This window comes from Canis lupus, chromosome 10 (genome assembly GCF_011100685.1).
Source record: "Canis lupus familiaris isolate Mischka breed German Shepherd chromosome 10, alternate assembly UU_Cfam_GSD_1.0, whole genome shotgun sequence".
Classification (NCBI taxonomy): Eukaryota; Metazoa; Chordata; class Mammalia; order Carnivora; family Canidae; genus Canis; species Canis lupus.
The window spans coordinates 32,339,807-32,358,624 of NC_049231.1; the positions used below are offsets into that span (position 1 = coordinate 32,339,807).

The 18,818-nt window shown below is 48.4% G+C and overlaps 1 protein-coding gene across 3 annotated transcripts in view; it reads right to left on the reverse strand.

Moving 5' to 3' along the window:
• The window catches only part of BTBD11 (BTB domain containing 11), a 310,110-nt gene that overhangs the window by 111,600 nt on the left and 179,692 nt on the right, over positions 1-18,818 (reverse strand). For all 3 annotated transcript variants that reach the window (XM_038550769.1, XM_038550770.1, XM_038550771.1), the window contains exons 2-3: positions 16,929-17,078; positions 3,047-3,251 (exon numbers count right to left, since the gene is read on the reverse strand). In XM_038550769.1, the coding sequence (XP_038406697.1) occupies positions 3,047-3,251; positions 16,929-17,078 (355 nt within the window). The remainder of the gene's footprint in view (positions 1-3,046; positions 3,252-16,928; positions 17,079-18,818) is intronic.

Here is an 18,818-nt window from a genome sequence, read left to right on the forward strand (position 1 = left end):
GAGAAAAAGAGGTTCAATGAGGAGGAGTGGCTTGTTCAAGGCCTCAGAGCTAGAAGAAGCAGGGCTGAGATACAAAGCCAAATGTCAGTCTTGTTCCCATATCCATACTCTTTCTAGAGGCCCAAAGTGGCTCAAAAAAAGGGCAAGTTCCACTTTGCACTTTGCGCTGACCCCTGAAAAATCAACCAAAGAAGATGGGAAAGATCGAGACAGAACTGATTCCCACATATTTTGGGCCATGTTTTCTTTCCTCTGCTCTCCCTCAAAGCTTGTGTGTCTTGACATCTTGTCCCAGAGAGTCTAGAAACCTCAGATGGTCTCCCCAGACTTACAGCCACTCCGGCTACATGCTGAATCCTGAAAGAGATTCCAGAAGGGAAGATGGAAGCCATGAAATGGAAGATGTAATGGGGCCATGCACATGTGTTGAGTGGGGGGCAAGGAGTCCAACATGCAATGAGATTCAGATTCTAGAAGTTTCAGCCTAGTGCCCACGAGGAGGATGGAACTGACCAGAGGATATTAAGCCTCACATCCTGAGAGACCATATAGAAGTCAGATGCAGTAACAGAAGTAAGAGGGAACATGGTGCCAAGCACACAGTGGCAGGAATCTGGGGGTGGCAGGGGGATAAGAGATGTCGTAGATGCAGCATCAGCAAGACCTGCTGACCAGCAGCTGTAGGAGGAAGTGAGGGAGAGGAAGAAGCGTGGGGCAAGGTCTAGTTTTCTGACAGCGGTGACTAGGTTGGTGGAGATGACATTCTTAGAGACGAGGGAGAGAGGAAGAAGAGCTGGTTTTAGGGGAAGGAGGATAACTTCGGATTTGACACAGTTGTGAGCACACCCAAATGGAAATGTTCCAAGGCCGCTAGATCGACAAGTTTGCTTGTGCTTTGTACAAATGTTTACTGAACCCTGACCGTGCACCAGATGTTGAGCTTGGCATTAGGTGTGGAGTGGCAACCAACCAGATGTGTTCTCTGCCCTCACGAGGTATACGGGCAATAAACAAACACCTAACAGAATTACGATTAGCGACTGCAGTAAGCGTTATGCAGAATAGCATAAGGTGCTATGAGAAGAAGAGCCATCTGCGTGCGTGAGACTCGATGGGGAAACTGAGGCAGAGTAGGGCGAGAAGGTTCTGGAGCTCAGAGGAGGCACTGCCTGGCTGGAGATAGAGGGAGGAGGGTCCCCTGGGGGTCATGTGCACAGTGGTGGGAGTGAGTCACAGCCACTATCGCACAGGCTGGTGGGCTTGGGGGAGGCAGGAGCTAGATGCCCCACGAGTCGAGGCTTCTGGCTTCATTTTGCTTAGAGCCCAGGCTGTACACTCGCAGCAGGCTCAGTGTCTCTGACTGAGGTTACAATCCGCCCAGGGACAGTGAGCATTTTGCCACCTCTCCAATTTGGTCATGTCTGGCACCTGAATGTGCGTACAGGGTACCCGCTGATTTGACCTAGATCGCCATCAGGAGGCCTGTCGAAGCTGACTCCAGGAGGGATTGAAATATTCATGCTAACTCAGGATGCTTCAAAATCAACAAGAACAAAAACTCAGCGACTTTTGTCTAACTCATGCTCCATTCTCTTCCCTGAGATGAAAGCCAAGAGACGTGGTTTCAGAAGGGAGCCCAGTTCAGCCCCAGTCCATCCCTGTAGTGGCCAAGCAGCCAGTGAGCAGCTCAAAACCGCCTGGAACCATTTAACAGAGAAAAGAAAACCGCATTGAGCCCAAACTGGGAGTTGTTTGCCTAAGTACAGATGGTGTCTTCGATAATAGGAACAAGAGCCAGCATTTACTGAGCACTTACTATCTGCTGGGTGCTGTTTGGTTCACTCAGTCCTCTGACAGCCCTATGCAGGATTTATTTTCAGTAGCCCTATTTTGCAGATGAGGAAGCTGAGGCACGGGAGGGAGATGGGTTAAGGCGATTTCCCAAGGCCCTCGCCCTCCTCTGACCTTTAATTGGAAGAGCCAGGATCTAAAGCCAGCAGTCTGGACCACAGAGTCCACTCTCTTAACCAGTGTTTTTCTTTTCTTTTTTTAAAATATTTTATTTATTTACACATGAGAGACACAGAGAGAGGCAGAGACACAGGCAGAGGGAGAAGCAGGCTCCATGCAGGGAGCCGGATGTGGGACTTGATCCCAGGACCCCAGGATTACGCCCTGAGCCGAAAGCAGAGGCTCAACCGCTGAGCCTCCTGGGTGTCCCAACCAGTCTTTCGCAGTCTTTGGAGCAGACAGGCCTGTGCAGTGGCGGGGCCTGACTGGTGAGGTGCTGTGGGGAGACGGACTCTGTGGGTTGTTCCCCGGGGAAGAGGGGTGCCCCCAGGAGTCTGGTTGCTGACAACCTGCCTCTGGGAGGGTGAGACCATCCTCAGAGAGTCCTGGAGTCTTCCAGGTAGAAGGGCACCTGGGAACCGTACAGTTGAGCTGCTGGTTTCCAGATGGGGAAGCTGAGGCAGGGGAAGTGGAGGAGCCATGCTAGGGAGGGCCAGGAGCTGGGTCAGAGGGAGAGTCCTCTGCCTCTGCCTGGAAGCCTTCTCTCCCTCCCTCCCCCTGAGGAGTCTGCTGGAGCAAGCTGGTCTCCGGCGCACCTTCAGGACTCACTTTGGCTACGAAGAGGTTTAGGGTCGCCCCCAGGGCAGCCATGAGGAAGTGAAGACCCCCCACCCAAGGAGCTGGCATCTCCCATGGCTGCCTTCACAATGAAGCCACCCTGAGCAGCAGGGCCCCTCACCCCTTTGGCATCTGCAAACCCACCTTCCTGACTCAGGCCATTTTTATCCTTGACTGACTCAACCCTATGCAAACCCATTTCAGAGACCCCACCCAGGTCTCAGACACCCCCTCGGGCCACAAAGTTCCCACCTGGACCCCTCCAGGGACTTTCTGGGAACTGTGTAGCTCTGATGGCCAGCCTGGCTCCCCTCCTGTACCCCTGCCCATCCTAGAGGAAGTGCCCACCCACCACAGGGTGGTGGTGGCCAGAGGGGAGCTCCTCTCTTTGGCCATCCAGGGCCAAGGCGAGTCTTACCTTTCCACCTGGAGGTTGACTTTGGAAGGCTCCACGTTGGGATTTTCCCATTCCATTTGCGGGCAGTGCATGAAATAGCAAAGGGTATACAGGGCCTCAGGCTCCCAGTAGAGCGCCCCCTGCTTATGGTGCAGGGGGGTGCCGTTGCCGTGGTGCTTGGCATTGAGGGGCTGCAGGTGATGCATTGCTCGGGACACCAGGTCACCTGTGGACAGAAGTAAGATTTCAGATCCTTCAGGCAGCCACGCCTTGCAGAGATGTGCTGAAGATCTCTGCAGTGATTCTGATCCCGAGACTCCCTCATTCCACTGCAGTGACCGTCTGGGACCATCAGGTCACACATCGAGCAGAAAGGAGAGCGTCTGTCCAGTCACCGTATGACCTCTATGATGCTTACCAGGTTGGAGCTGCGACTTCAAGACAACCACGGTCCTGCCCTTCTGGAGGCCACGGCTTCTAACAAGGCACCTCTGTGTGCATCATGTTGGGACACACCCTCTATCACATCTTTTGCTGTAGCCAGTACAGCCTTACCTGCAATCACAAGTATAGTCACAGACTATACTGCCTCTTGCCTCTGAGCGTGTGCATATTCTATTCCCTTAATCTGGAACATTCTCTCCCTCCTCTTTTCCAGGCTAACTCCTACCGATCATCTAGGTATCTGCTGATAAATTAATTTCTCCAGGAAATCCTCCTGGAATCCCCCCCACTCCTTTGTGTGTGTATCACATTGCACTTCCTTATCCCAGCATGTGGGGCACTGTGTTAGAGCTGCCATTTCCTTGTGGGTCTTCCCCAGTGGCAGCAACTCATTATAACTCATTCCCCAGCGGCAGCAACTCATTACAAACAGACACTTATTATTACTGGCACAGTTCTAAGCACCCCAATTCATCACCCTAAAATGAGTATCTTTGTAAACCCATTTTATGGATGAGGAACGAGGTCAAATAACTTCTAAAAATCATGAAGCAGCCACACACGGCAGAGCCAGGATTTGAACCCAGGCAGTCTGGCTCCAGAATCCATGCAAACCAAGCTCCTTGAGAACATGGGCTCTTACTCTTCCCAGCACTAGCAAACTGGGAAGACACTCTAGTCTTTCTCCTACTTTCTCCGAAGGAAACCAGGCTTCTGCTTCATCAAACCAAGCCTGCATGTTCTCAGGTTGGCCGCACAGGGAGATCTTCCCGTGGGGAGGCTGGCTGGGCCTGGAAGCACGGACTTTTCTGGGTTAAGGTGGTATTTCCCAAACCTGGGTTGTTTGTGTGCTACCTTCATTCATGAGTGCAGCTGTAGCCAAGCACCATCTGTGCCATGATTCACCTAACTTTAAATGGATTCTGATTCAGGTATTTTAAAGTATTGATATCTAAAAAGGAATGTTCTGTCACTTATCTTAAATGGAAGACCAGATCACTTACCATAAACAGAAGTTTGCTGTAAAAGTTAATCAGATGAAAACAAAACAGTATAATTAATTTATAGCTGAATTCTGGTCCTGTTTGTTGTTGTTGTTACAAATAACAAGGGTTAGATAAGTGTTAGGGGCTCACACCTAATGGACCCTTTCTCCTTGAAGCAATTAGAATTAAAATAGAGTTTAAAAGGGTCACTCCATGAGCAACGTCATTGCGTGCACCGCCCTGTCCCACTCGCCCAGTGGGATGTATTGCATGCTCTGGGAAACACCTGAGCCACTTGTGATGTGTCAACTGGGTGAGGCAATGGGGCCCAGTTTTTGGGTTAAACACTGGTCTATAGTTGCCAAGAAGGTATTTTTTCACATTCACTTTTAACATTTAAATCAGTAGATTTGGGGAAAAGCAGACTACCTTCCAAAATGTGGGTGGGCCTCAACCAACCAACCAGCTGGAGGCCTTAGGAGACAAGATCTTGAAGAAGAAGGAATTCTGCCCTCAGGCTCAAGACTGAAACATCAACTCCTGCTGGGCTTACTGCCCCTGCCCCGCTTCCCCCCCCACCCCCACCCAGGAAGGCCCTGGTCAGGGAGGGAGACCGTCTCCCCCATTCCCAATCCTTCACTGCCCAGTTGAAACCAGGCCTGCAGAGCCCACCTTTTCTCTGCCCTCCACCTGTACCTTTTAACATGGCACGTTCTTTCTTTCTTTCTTTTTTTTTAGATTTTATTTATTTATTCATGAGAGGCACACACACACAGAGAGAGAGAGAGAGAGAGAGAGAGAGAGAGAGAGGCAGAGACACAGGCAGAGGAAGAAGCAGGCTCCCCACTGAGCAGGGAGCTCAGTGGAGGACTTGATCCCTGGACCCTGGGATCATGCCCTGAGCCAAAGGCAGATGCTCAACCACTGAGCCACCCAGGCGCCCCTGAACATGACACTTTCACCTCAAATCTAAACCCAAGAAAGTGAGGCTCAGTGAGACGCAGGAGTTTCTCCTCTGAAGGCCCAGAGCCCACTTGCTAGTCTGAGGGTGGGGCCACCTCCTTGAAAGAAGATTGACAAGAAGGTAATTCAAAGCCCCCCTCCCTTTAGGGGAATCAGCTATGGAGCTGTACTCTCAGCCAAGGGCAGAAATAGCAAATATTCCCCTTTCTAGTCCATGTCCCTGGCAGACATGGTTAACCAATCACAGAGCTCTTATACACTGAGTGTCCATGTCGCTTTTAAATCCTTCTTGAGACAAGATCCCAAGGGGCCACTATTTCTGAGAGAGGAGTTTTCAGAGGAAAGGAAACTTCCATGTTGTCAGAGTCCTAAGGCTTTAAAGGGACAACCAAAGCAGAGTGCAATCCACCAAGCTGAATATCTGGACAGCAAGCAGATGCACGGATTGAACAGAGTAGTGGGGAGTGCCCTTCCCGCACCTCCCTGCATGTACCATGCCTAGCTCAGAGCCTCAACCTCCTTTGTCCATTTCCCACAACAAGAAAATATGCCCAAGAAGCTATAAAAAAATAAAAAACCAATCAATAGGAGAAGGAAATTCTCTGTTAGAGGCAGGTAGACTGGGAAGACCCCAAGGGGAGCCTGCAGATGGAAAGTATGGAGAACCAGTGCTCTAAGTTAGGGAGGAGTCAGAAGAAGGAATTCAGATATCAGCTCTGCTGCTCATCTGCACACATGCCAGCAAGTCACTCAACCTCCCCATCAGGTGGTTGTGAGGGTTCAGTGCAGAACCCGGAAGGGCCCGGCACACTGTTGGCCCTAAATAACCAGCTCTCTTAGGCTCAGGGCCCGCCTGCTCTTTCTTCTCTCTGGATGGTGAGACCTGGAGGCTGGGTGCCTGGGCCACGCGGGGACAGTCCTGCCAGTGCTCCGACCCAGTGTGCTACTTGCTGCTTCATGCTGGGGTTGACATTTTTAGGAACCTGTGCTACAAAGCTGCTCACTCCAGGTGTCTGTTTGGGGTGCATTTAGGTCCTTATTTTCTCTACGCTTTCATCTTTTAGAAACCTTGCTCCTTGGGAGAGAGTTAAAAAAGGAAGCCAGATGCCTGTCTCTGGCTGGTCATATCATTCAGTCTCATAAAGGGCAGCTCCAACCTCTGGTAAAGTAAGAGAGCCTGATCAGTGAATGTTGAGAAAGAGCGTGGAAGAAAACAACAGCATGGCACGTCTGGGGTGGGACTGGGCACAGGGATCATGTTTTTAATTTTCTGATGAGGATGACATGAAGTGGAGGCAGGTGGCAGCAGAAGTAGGAATTGCAATATACTGAGAACCTGCCATATCTCAGGCCATTTATGCACTTTCTGGTTTAATTACATAAGAGCCAAATGGGACATGAACCCACTTCAGAGATGGGAAAATCAAGGCAAGGGGCAACTGGCCCCAGGTGTCATGTAGGAAGCAGGCTGCAAGCCCTGCTTCCAGGGCTCATGTTTTCCATCATGACACCCCAGTTCCTCCAAAAAGGCACTTCTCTAGACTCTACCTCAGGGTGCGGCCTTAGAAAAACTCTGGTGAATAGTTTGAGGCCTAAATCCCGAGTCTCCCCATATATATGCTATTGCAGATTCCATGGTAGGGGCTCAGGAGACTGGTCAGCCTCTGCTTGCTGGAGCAGGGCTTCTGGTGGAAGGGTCTCAGAGTCCGACCTGTCTGCAGGAGGGGTGGTGGCTGGTGGGTCAATCTGCCTTTGTGACCACACACACTCTCAGAGTACTGCCCTCAGGGAAGAGAGCCCAGAGGGACATATGAGTAACCAGCAATGACGTACGCAGGAAGCTAGTTCTGGAACCAACAGAAGCCTGGCCTCTCAGATCAGAACTTTGGCCCAGGCCCCAGCAGAGCTGAAAGAGCTTTCCTTGGAGAGCTGTGAACATGGGGAGGAGCCCAGCAGCTGGGCTCTGAGGCCACGGGGTGAGGCTGTCTATGGTGGGCACCAGTACACACATATGTAGCACTCCTGCGTGCAGGATGCTTCTGAGAGCTTTACCTATATTATATTCCTTTGGGGGCACGCAGCCCAACAAGGTAGGTCTGGATAGCATATCCACTTTACAAATGAGGAGACTGAGATCCAGGGAAATAATTTGGCCAAATCACACTGGCAGGGAGTGCAAGCACTGAGCTTTAAACCATTGCCATCTGGGTCTCTTAGCCACTGCACCAGGCTGCCTCCAGGAGGGCAGGAGAGAAAGGGTCTTCATTTGTTGGTAGCAGCGAGTACACTGGGAGCTCCAGAGATCATCATGGGCTTGGACACACCCAGCGTTTTGGCAGAAAAGCTCAGTCCATCTCTACCTGGCACCTGTCAGTAACCACATCCTTGGTGGCACACAGAGGTCAGAGCAGATAGGGCCGACGGCCAGCAGCTTTGGAACGGGCTGCAGACTTTCCAGTTCTGCCCTGGGCTATGAGGTCTGGGTCCTCAAAGGTGGCCCCAGCCATGGGCAGAGGCAAGGTGTGAGGTTTCATGAGATTCGTGGGAGGCCAAGACCTCGGGCTGAGCCACGGCAGGGCAGGAGGAAGGGATGCCTACATGCAAGATGCCACCTGAGGACTCTCAAAAACTGTTGGGCAAACTCTTCAGAGGTGCTGGGTTTCCAGTGCGTTGGCATGTGCGGGCACGGTTTGAAGGGGCCTCCCTCATCCCCAGGGACACGCAGGTGGAAGGCCTTGGACTCACCAGTAACGGACGGACTCAGCACAGCACTCACAGTCCTGCAGGATGAAAGCTGAGCCACAAACAACAGGGGTGTGTGTGTGGAGGGCAGTGAGGGGAGAAAGACTCCTGTCAGGAAAACATGACAAGCAATTCTGGGGCGCGTGGGAGGCTCAGCAGTTGAGTGTCTACCTTCAGCTCAGAGCATGATCCCAGGTCCTGGAGCCCATAACAGGCTCCTCACAGGGAGCCTGCTTCTCCCTCTGCCTGTGTCTCTGTTTCTCTCTGTGTCTCTCATGAATAAATAAATAGCCTTTAAAAAAAAATAGTAGGATGCATGGTGACCACCGGAAGTAGCAGACAGGGAAACTGCTGGATACTTGGCCAAAGAACCAAAGACCCAGAGATTCCTAGAGCCGGGTGTGGCCTCCGAGCTGATCCTGTGTGGCCTCCTAGGTGTCACCTGGGCAGCATCCAGCCATGGGAAATGTCACTGTCACTATTATTATGAGCAGCAGTAACAGGTGCCATGCACTGAGCCCCAGCACTGTGCCAGGGACGGCGAGTAAGCACCTCACGTGCACTGCGTCTAAGTCTCATGTGCTCTGCAAAGCATGCACATTAGATCAGTTTTGCAGCAGTGATCTGCAGCCGAGTGGATTCTGCCTCCCAGGGGACACTTGGCAAAGTTTGGAGCCATGTGTGGTTGTCACATCCAAGGGCCTGCTACTGGCATCCAATGGGTAGAGGTTACAGCTGCTGCTAAATGTCCTACAATACACAGGACAGTCCCCCCAACAAAGAATTTAGCCCCACATGTCAATAAGGACACGGTCGAGAAACCTTATTTTACAGATAAGGAAACTGAGGCACAGACAAGAGTCCAGCCTGGGTCTGATTCGAATGCCTGTGTTCTTCACGTACACCCTACCCTTCTTTCAGAGACAGCCCAGCACAGCCACGGTCAGCTCCAAGTCCGAATCTGGCATGATGTAGCCAAGGTGCTAATGAATACCCCTTACCCTTGATTCAGTAACTCCATTTCTGGGAATCTTTCCCAGCCTTAGAATGCAAAATGCAGCAAGTCTTTACACACAAGGATTTTCACCCAAACCTTATTTATGCAATCCAAAATTCGACGAGGAAATATATGTTTAAAAATAACAGTGTGGTTAAATAAACTCTGATACACCCATTGGTAAAATAATAAACGTATGTATTTATTAAAGATGTTTACCCAGAACTGTGATTTCACACACACACAAAATCCTCTTGTTAAAATGGTAAGTAGAAGAAAAGTGAAATTCACAATCGCATAGCATGAGGACCAGGATTATGTTATTTAAAAACTTTGCACTTAAATACAAAACTGCCCCCCTCAACCAACCCCCATGATGCTAAGGATTTCTCTGCTAGTGGGATTGTGGGTGGTGTTCCCTTCCAACTTGTCTGTAGTTTCTGAAGTTTGAATTACGGCATGTGCTACTTGGTATTATGAGAATAATAAGTGTATTAAGGTGATTATGTTTTCTTTCTTGTACCTTCCATCTACGTCAAGCTGGAGTATCATCTTTCTGTCTGTCTTTCTCAAAAGCTCTAGTGAATAAGCTCAGCACTGGGGCACCTGGGTGGCTCGATCGGCTGGGCATCTGATTCTCAATTTTGGCTCAGGTCATGATCTCAGGGTCGTGGGATTGGGCCCCACATTGGGCTCCATGCTCAGTGCAGAATTGGCTTGAGATTCTCTCTCTCCCTCTCCCTCTGCTTCCCTCCCCGCCCCTGATGCTCATGTGCCTGTATGCTCTTTTTCTAAAATAAACAAATAAATCTTAAAAAAAAAAGCTCAGAACAAGAAAACTCAAGGGAGTGAAGAAGAGAAGGTCCACGTCTTGGGGCCCTACACCACTCTTCTAGTTCCCCAGAGTGCTGGGACACCTTTGACCTTGGCTGGGCTAAACTACCTCCACTGAGCATCATTCAGCTAAACTTGCACTTCCAGGTTCCCTGCTTTTTGCTCCTATTTTCTCACCTTGGAGTTGCCCTTTCCCTCCTCCCATCTACCGAAGACCTTTAAAGCTGTGATCAAGTATTACTTCTTCCATGCAGCTCTCCCGGATGCTCTCAGTCGGCATCTCCTCTTTCCCTGTGTACCCACAATACCTGATAATAAACATGTTATTCGTTTAATTCTGTCGTGTTTCATATCTGCTTCCCCTACTGAGCCTCAAGGGCAGAGGCTGTGCCTCATTCACTGTCCTGTTCCTGGAGGGGCAGTGTGTGTGGTGGTTAGAAACACGCTGTTTGGACTTAGACTTCCTGAGTCTGAGCCTCCAGTCTGCCACTAACTTATTGTGAGACCTTGGGTGAGTTATTTAACCTCTCTGTAAATGGGGATTTTTGTGATCTAATGGATTTGTTGGGTGGATAACAATAGTACCTACCTCACAATATTAAATGAAGTAATGTACAGAAGTCCCTTAAAACACTTGGGAGTTTAGCATATCCTAAGTGCTTAATAAATATTCAGCACTACTTCTTTTTTTTTCTCATCACCATCATCATCATCATCACCACCATAATCACCACCACCACCACCACCACCACCACCACCATCACCACCATCACTACCATTACCACCACCACCACCACCACCACCACCACCATCACCACCATCACTACCATTACCACCACCACCATCACCACCACCACCACCACCATCATAACCACCACCATTATAGTCTTCACCACCATCATCATCAGCCTAGTTCCTGATCAGAGGCCCTAAGGACATCTCTGAGGAGGGCTGGCCATGGGAGATGGAACTGGCACAAGGATTCTGTAATCACTAGCTCTACTTCAGACCCCATTCTATGTACATGCTATCCACTTCTTCACCTGTTTTCACCCCAAACAGCGAATCCACTTGTCACTAGCTGCTCTGTGTTTCAGCAGCTGGCACTGGTTCTAGAAACCTGATAGAATCCATTCACAACCGGGTTTCCCAAATGTCGACACTTGGGACTCACCATCAGGACTTCTCTCATTATCTGTGGGCTGCAGGTACAATTTATCTACTTAATATTTTTCTTTAAATTGGCTCATTCTTTCACTCATTTAAAAAGGAAGTTTCCTATCAGTGCCATAAATGGGAAACCAATATTTTTCTAGTGCTCATTAAAAATTCATAGCAATTAAAAATAAAAAGTGTTTTGTGTATCACCTACAATCATCTTCTGTCCCGCCATTGGGAAATGCTGCTCTAACCTGCCAGACCCAAGTTATCACAGTAGCTCCCACCAAGCCATTCCCCTGCATGGAAGATATGCTCTCCCGGGACCAAGGGCCCACATTCCAACGGTGGTTCCTTCTGCCCCAAAGAAAGCAACTGAGACAGCAACTTCATCTTCTTCCCTCACCCACAGTCAGCTGCCACTTACTACAGTCGGTTTTCAAAAACTTCCTACAACCCTGGGGGAGGCAGTATCATCACCTCTTGTCATACATGGTAAAACCAGAGATCAGAGTGGCCAAGTCACTTGCCTTATGTCACACAGCACAGATGAGGAAACAGAGATGTTTCTCCAGCAACATAAACTGCTGTTTAACTTTCCTCACCCAAACCCCTTCCCTTAGAAAAGAGAATGAAAAGATCACGGGTAATCCAAGTCTTTAGGTACAGTGGAAGACTTAACTCTGGATTGAGCAGGAAATTTACCATTCACTCATTCATTCATCAAATATTTATTGAGTCCTACATTGGCCAGGAATTATTTCAGACCCTGAGGATAGAATGATATTAAAAATAATATAAAATAAAATAATAAAATAAAACCTGCTCTGCTGTCATGGGTTTATCGTTTTGGAGGGGTGGACAGGAAATACATAAATAAACATACAGTACACCAGGTGGTGGTAAGTGCTATGATGAAAATTAAAGCAGGAAGAGCATACAGAGAGCAGTGGGGGAGGGCTGGATGGGGTGGTCACAGGAGGGCCTCTCTGAAGAGGTGACATTTGAGCAGGGGCCTGAATACAGTGACAGAGGAGCCTTGTGAAAACCAGGGGAAGAGCTTTCTAGGCAGAAGGGGCAGCAAGTGCAAAGGCTCTGTGGTGGAGTGGAGTATCTGAAAAATACCAAGAGGCCATTGACCACTTTGTCATCAGAGGGTCATGGGTGCTGCCCAGGCACTGGAGGCAGTAGGACTCTTTGAGAAGAGCCCACCGTCATTCCAAACGAGGGGAGAGATACTCTTGTCCAAGCAACAAAGACTAAGGTGGTTTTTTTCCTTTCTGGTGACACCGAAGAGAGAGGACCCAGAAACCTTTTTTCCTCACTGTTGTAAATCAACAGCTCCATTCTGATCGCCTCATTGCATGGGAGCAACAAGTTCACAGTTTAGCGTGAAAGCCTTAGTGCGACTACAAGGGGCATTTTATGACACGGCTCACTTTTCCCCCTTTAACCCACAGAACAAGCACTATAATTAATGACTGTCCAGCGGGGTTTCCCTGGAAGCTGGTGGATGAGGCTGGGACGTCAGGCAGAGAACGAGACAAGACCTCAGAGGATACAAATGTAGAATCGGAAGGAAACAAATGTGGAGTCAAGTTGGTTCAAAAGTGAGAAAAGCCAGGGGGCCTCTGCTTTTCCTATGGCCTCAGTGGGAGAGCCTGGGTAGACCTGATCCCCCAGAGCTGCTTACTGGTTCAGGGAAGGAGAGCCGGAAGGGTCTGCCCGTGGGTCTCTAGGTGAACTGGGAAGTTCAGCATATTACCGTGTAAATTTTCTAGGGCTCACAGTTTAAAAAAATCGCCAGCCTTTGTCAGTCTGGGGGACTCTGTGGCATCCTAATTTAGCTTAGCACTCAAATATTTTAGGCATGCGTAGGTTCAGTGCCAGGTCTCTGAGATCAAAATCCAGTTCCATAGATACTTAGCATTTGACTGGACTTTCATCAAGAATTCCCCTCGTTGGGAGTATTTTCTTCTGATCTTGTCTCAGAGACTAGTTGGCCGTGCGTCATCCCTTTATTCCCTGTCGGATGACAGATATCTCCCAAGTGAGGGGTGATGTGTTAGGGGCTCACAGTGCAATGCTGAACCGAACACAGCCCAGCAAGGGAGAAAAAAAATAAAAAAAAACTGGGTTTGAATTATGACTCTGCCATTTACTAGCTGTGTGGACTTGGGCAAGACCTCTATCCTTCCAAGTTTCAGTTTTCTTACGTGTGAAGTGGGGATACCTTTAATGGACTTACAGCACTTGGTACACGGCAGGTGCTTCAGAGTAAGTGGATATATTTTCACCCTAAGCCACAATAGGCTAGACAAAGGTAAGCACTCTGAACATCCTGCTTGACCAAGTCCTGGATTTTAACATGAAGCTTAAGGATACAGGCAGGGGTTATAGGGAGAAGTCTCAGCCTCCAGGGTGGTCCCCTTCTAGGTGATGTCCTTGGTGACTCTGCACATCTCCAATTATGTTTAGAGGAGAGCTTCCACGATGCATCCTACAGAACAAACTGCAGATCCTCAGAGCTGGCAGAACACAGCCCTTACTGCACCTGTAACGTGTAGAAACATCTGCTGGGCTTCTCCCAGAGGGAGGGCAGTCTAGTGGCAAGGCCTGAAAACTCTGCCTCGAGAACAGCACTCCGTCTCAAGCCCTGAAGCTCGTGGGTGCAGTTCATCTTAGACAAGTTTTTCATCCTCCTCTTGCATCCACTACAGTGTGGATAATAGTGGTTACACCGGAAATAACTCATGTGGATTCATCATAGTTCCCTGGTTCAGTAACATCTCCTGGTGTGGATTATTACTGACTACTAAGTAGGCCATGGGTTGGGGCTCTGCCCTGACCCTGCAACATCCTGATTCCAGAAGAGCAGGGATGTCTGGGAACAGACTCGCTCCATCTCACCTTTGCAGGAAAACAGCAGTTTCTACAATCCACACTGGTGGAATAATCTTTGAATATGAAGAGCAGCTCTCTATGTACACAGAGAGAGCAAGTCTCATATTGATTCAGACCACAGAGCAAGACAGGCTAAATTACAGTCAGATCAGAAAAGAAGGCAATTTTATTACCTCCAGTCACCAAGGTGGCTTATCAATGTGCTTCCTCATACACGTTCTATGGGACTGACTTAATGAATGTACAAAACCCCTTTGTAATTAGCAGCACCATTTGTGTGCCAACAATTCATATGTGAAAGTCAACATTCAGTGAGAACGACAGCGTCTAATTTACAGAGCAAATTGTCCTTAAAAACAATTTATGCGGTAAGCTGCTCCTGCAGCCTGCCTGCTTGGGCCGAGTACAGATTTATTTAGCAAATCCTTTCTCCGAAGAGTGCTGGAATTGAGCAGAGCCCCAGCCCAGGTGCTAGACTCTAAATCTAAAAGGCTTCAGATTTTCCCAGGACAAACCTTTGAGACCCCAGCGGAGAGTTGGTGAGGAAGCTCTTCCCAGGTTATGCCCACGCAGACATGACCGGACTCTGTAGCCAGATTCTGCATTTCCAGGGTCGTGGGCATGTCTTAGAAATTTGGAGAGTCCCAAACACTGTGGGGTTTCTTCTTAGAGCGATGCTTCCCCAACCTGGACCCTCTACATCCAAATCCCTGGGGAGCTGTTAAAATGCAGACATTTTCTTATCCTTTTCCAACTATTGAAGATATTTCAAAATGTCATTCACACATATCGCTACCGCCCAATAATGGTGTCATCGAAGCCGCTGCCAGATTCTGTTATGCAAGGTGCTACTAAAAAGTCTAGCATGACTACCTCACGATTTTGAAAAAAAAAAAAAAATTCAGTAACTCAATTTCAATATATTTTGGTTCCTTTGTAAACATATGCATTTATTTCATGCATTTAAAAATATCATTCTGAGGCAGGGGCCCTAGGCTTTACCAGACTGTCAAAGGGTCCAGGGCCCCTAAGAGTTTAAGAACAATTGTACAGCTGATGTACCGGTAGCTGGAAGACCCTGTGATGGGCAGCATCTTGTGACTTCTGGGTTTGATGAGAATTGATGTGCAATTTCCAAACTCAGGTGCCAGGAAAGTAGCTCCCTAATGACCATAGGGCCCAACAGCTTGATTCAGCTACAGCTTCCCTTTCCGGAGGGGCATGCTACGTGCTAAACAGAGGATTTCTGACCTGCGTGTATAGGGTCTTCCTTTGGGAAGGGGCACAAGTTGCCTTCTGGACCCTAACTCCTTTTTATGGTTCAGAATTTTCTAGAATGTTGCACCAACTCATACTGCAACATAATTCATTATTTCTGAGATCAATGCTCAGGTCTGATCAGGAACACAAAGCCAGGTAATGTGACAATCAACAGAATCCTAAGTAAATACAGTTTTATTTTCTTTTGGTTGGCCACACTCAGAGGGCACAGCCCTGACTTAGGGGGTGCACAAGCATGGCAACTCACCGCCCAAACTTGAGACACCCAACCTTCTTGACAATCCCTCCTTTCTCTCCTCCTCTTTCCCTGCCCTTCCCCCTTCTCTTCCTATTTCCTGAAGGCACACTGTGTGCCAGGCAGTATTCTTGGTGTTGGGGTTCCATCAATGAACAAAAGCAAGTATCTATTTTCTGTGAGAATATATTCTAGTAGGGAGGGACAAATTAAAAAAAAAAAAAAAAGAAATGAATAAAATATAGAGTATGGCCAGGCAGAAGGGGAAGGATAATGACTGCTAACGGCTACCAAGTTTCTTGTTGGGGTGATGACAACTGGTGTTCCAAAACTGATGCTGGTGGTTGGCTGCCTGATGGTTTTCAGTCATTTACCTTAGTAAAGTGACTGAATAAAAATTATATCTCCGTGAAGTTTTATTAAAAAACAAAAAATATATGGGGGAAAAAGGTCATCAGGGTATCCTAATTTTGTCTTTGTTTTTTAAAATATTTATTAATTTATTTTGGCGGGGAGGGGCAGAGGACTAGGACCTCAAGCAGACTCCTTGCTAAGCACAGACCCCAACATGGGGCTCGATCTTATGATCATGAGACCATGACCTGAGCTGAAGCCAAGAGTTTGACGCTTAACTGACTGAAACTCCCAGGTGCCCCTACAGTGTAGTATAATTTTGGGTGAGACTTGAAGGTAATGAGGTAGCCAGCCATGTGGCTGTCTGGAGGAAGAGTGGTTGAGGAAAAGGGAAAAGTAAGTGCAAAAGTCCTGAGGCATGTCTGCTATAGTCAAGGAAAAACAGAGGACCAGGGTGGCTGGAGCTCAGCGGGTCTTGGAGGAGACTGGAAGAATAAGAGGGATATGTGGGGTGGCCTGGAAGCAAATCTGAGGACTTTAGCTTTTCCTATGGGTCAGAAGGAAAGCCAGTGGAGGATGCTGAACAGAGGAAAGATGTGATCTGACATATGCTTTAAATGGATCTTGCTGGAAATCAACAATGAACAGCCACCATTTACAGAGTGTTTATTGTGTGCCAGTCACCATGGCAAACCCTCTTTATGGCCTCGTTGAATCGCCACAACTAACTTTGAGTTAGGTAGTATTACTTTCTCTATTTTATAGAAAAGGAAACTAAGGCTCAGAAAATATTAAGAACTTGACCTACCACAGTGACAGTGGTAGAAAATTTTAAAAGGCCTGTCTGACTCCAGAGTGCTTGCCTTTCCTAGGGCTACCCTGGCCCTGTTTTGTACACACAGCAGGTGCTCAATAAAAGTTGACCCCCAGCTGGTTACTAAGCACTGTCCTGAGGGGAGTGGCATGTTGGGCACGGAGAAGGCCAAAGAACCAGTGTCCACTTACTCAGTTCTGCGATGCTGCCAACACGGGTGGCCAGCAGGGACTGCTCGATGGTCCTCAACTCCGACTGGCTGAACATGGGCAGGTCCCCAGGCTTGCTTGACCGCTGCGGGTCCCTGTGAAGGTTTAGGCTGTCTGGCAGGCACAGCACTCCTACAGGTGGTGGGAGAGACAACGAAAGAAAGCAGATGGTTATTTTTCAGTTAACCAAGGGTGGGGCATCAAATCTTACATGACCTCAGACTGCACGAGGGTTGGTGCCGCGAAGCCAACATGGGGCCCTGGGTTCTGAACTCCTGTTAGAAGTGATGTGTAGCTATTTCAAAAGGTTTCCTCACAATCCTGACCTACTCGTTTTTAGCATGTGGGCATTCACCTGCATGCACATGTTGCCAAAGGACACAAAAGAGGATCCTTTCCTCCAGCCTGGCTTCTATCCACTCAGAGATGCCTCTTAAAGAGCCAGTGATCACTGTCCATTGTCCCTCCCAGAGGTAGCAGCCACCCCTGCACATCCCTGAGCAGAGGAAGAGTCTCTGCTGGCGGTTGCTTCTGTTGGCTTGCTTTATATTCGCCCAACAAACTTAACTCTGGCTGTTATTTGTTAGACAAAACTCTGGCTTTCTCTGTGGAGGTGTATGTCAAGCAGTAGAAGAGACCCCATGGACTTTTGTAATTTCATGGTGAAAACCTATGGGAAACCTCTGGCATCTAATTATTTCTTCCCTTCCTTTCCATCCCATGAACATTTAGCAAGAGTCTAAGAACTTATTTTGGTAGGTTATTTACAGATATTATTCACTTTCCCTTCACCATCCAAACCTCTCTAGGCAGAGCAAACTTTTGTGCTCCTTGACTTTGGGCTTGACTAATTGACTTATTTTGGCCAAAAGTATACGAATGCACTCAATCGAACCAAAGGCCTGAAAAGTGCTTGTATGGCTGAATTTGCTCTCTTATACCTCTGCCACCAACATAAGAGGAACATCCCCTGTCTGGCCTGCTAAAAGAAGGAGGGTGAGGAGACGCAGAGAGCAGCTCCAGTACCAAGCTGTAGGTTAGAGCTGCTCCACAGAAACAAACATCGATTTGGCATGCCTTTGAGAGAGTGGAGGTTATCTGTTACTCAGTGTTGTTATGGTGATAACTAACAGATACAACCACCAAGTGCAGATCACTGAGGACACGAGGAAGATGGCAGGTGGGCAGTGTGCTGTGCTAGGGGCTCAGGATACAGCGATGGATACAATACACACTCTCCTGGGGCCCCTGGGTGGTGGCTCAGTCGGTTGAGCATCCGACTCTTGGTTTTGGCTCAGGTCATGATCTCAGGGTTGTGGGATTGAGCCCTGCATCAGGCTCCATGCTAGATGCAGAGTCTGCTTGGGATTCTCTCTCTTTTCCTCTGCCCCTCTCACTGCTCACTGGCACATACTCTCTCTCTCTAGAATAAATAAATAAATAAATAAATAAATAAATAAATAAATAAATAAAATTTTAAAAAGATCTTATTTATTTATTCATGAGAGACACGGAGAGAGAGGCAGAAACACAGGCAGAGAGAGAAGCAGGCTCCCTCTGGGGAGCCCGATGTGGGACTTGATCCCAGGACCCCGGGATCACGATCTGAGCCGAAGGTAGACGCTCAACCTCTGAGCCACCCAGGCATCCCAATAAGTAAATCTTAAAAAAAGAAAAAAGGATATACACACTCCCTGTCCTCAGTGGGCTCATAGTCTAAGCAAAGGAAAAGACTGTTAATGCACATAACCACAAAGCCATATGGGACGTGCTCTACAGGAGGAAAACATGAGGAATGGAGGGATATCTTAGCAGGGAGCCGAACAATGAGTAGTTGTCAACGCAGAGGAGCATTTACTGAGTGCCTACTCT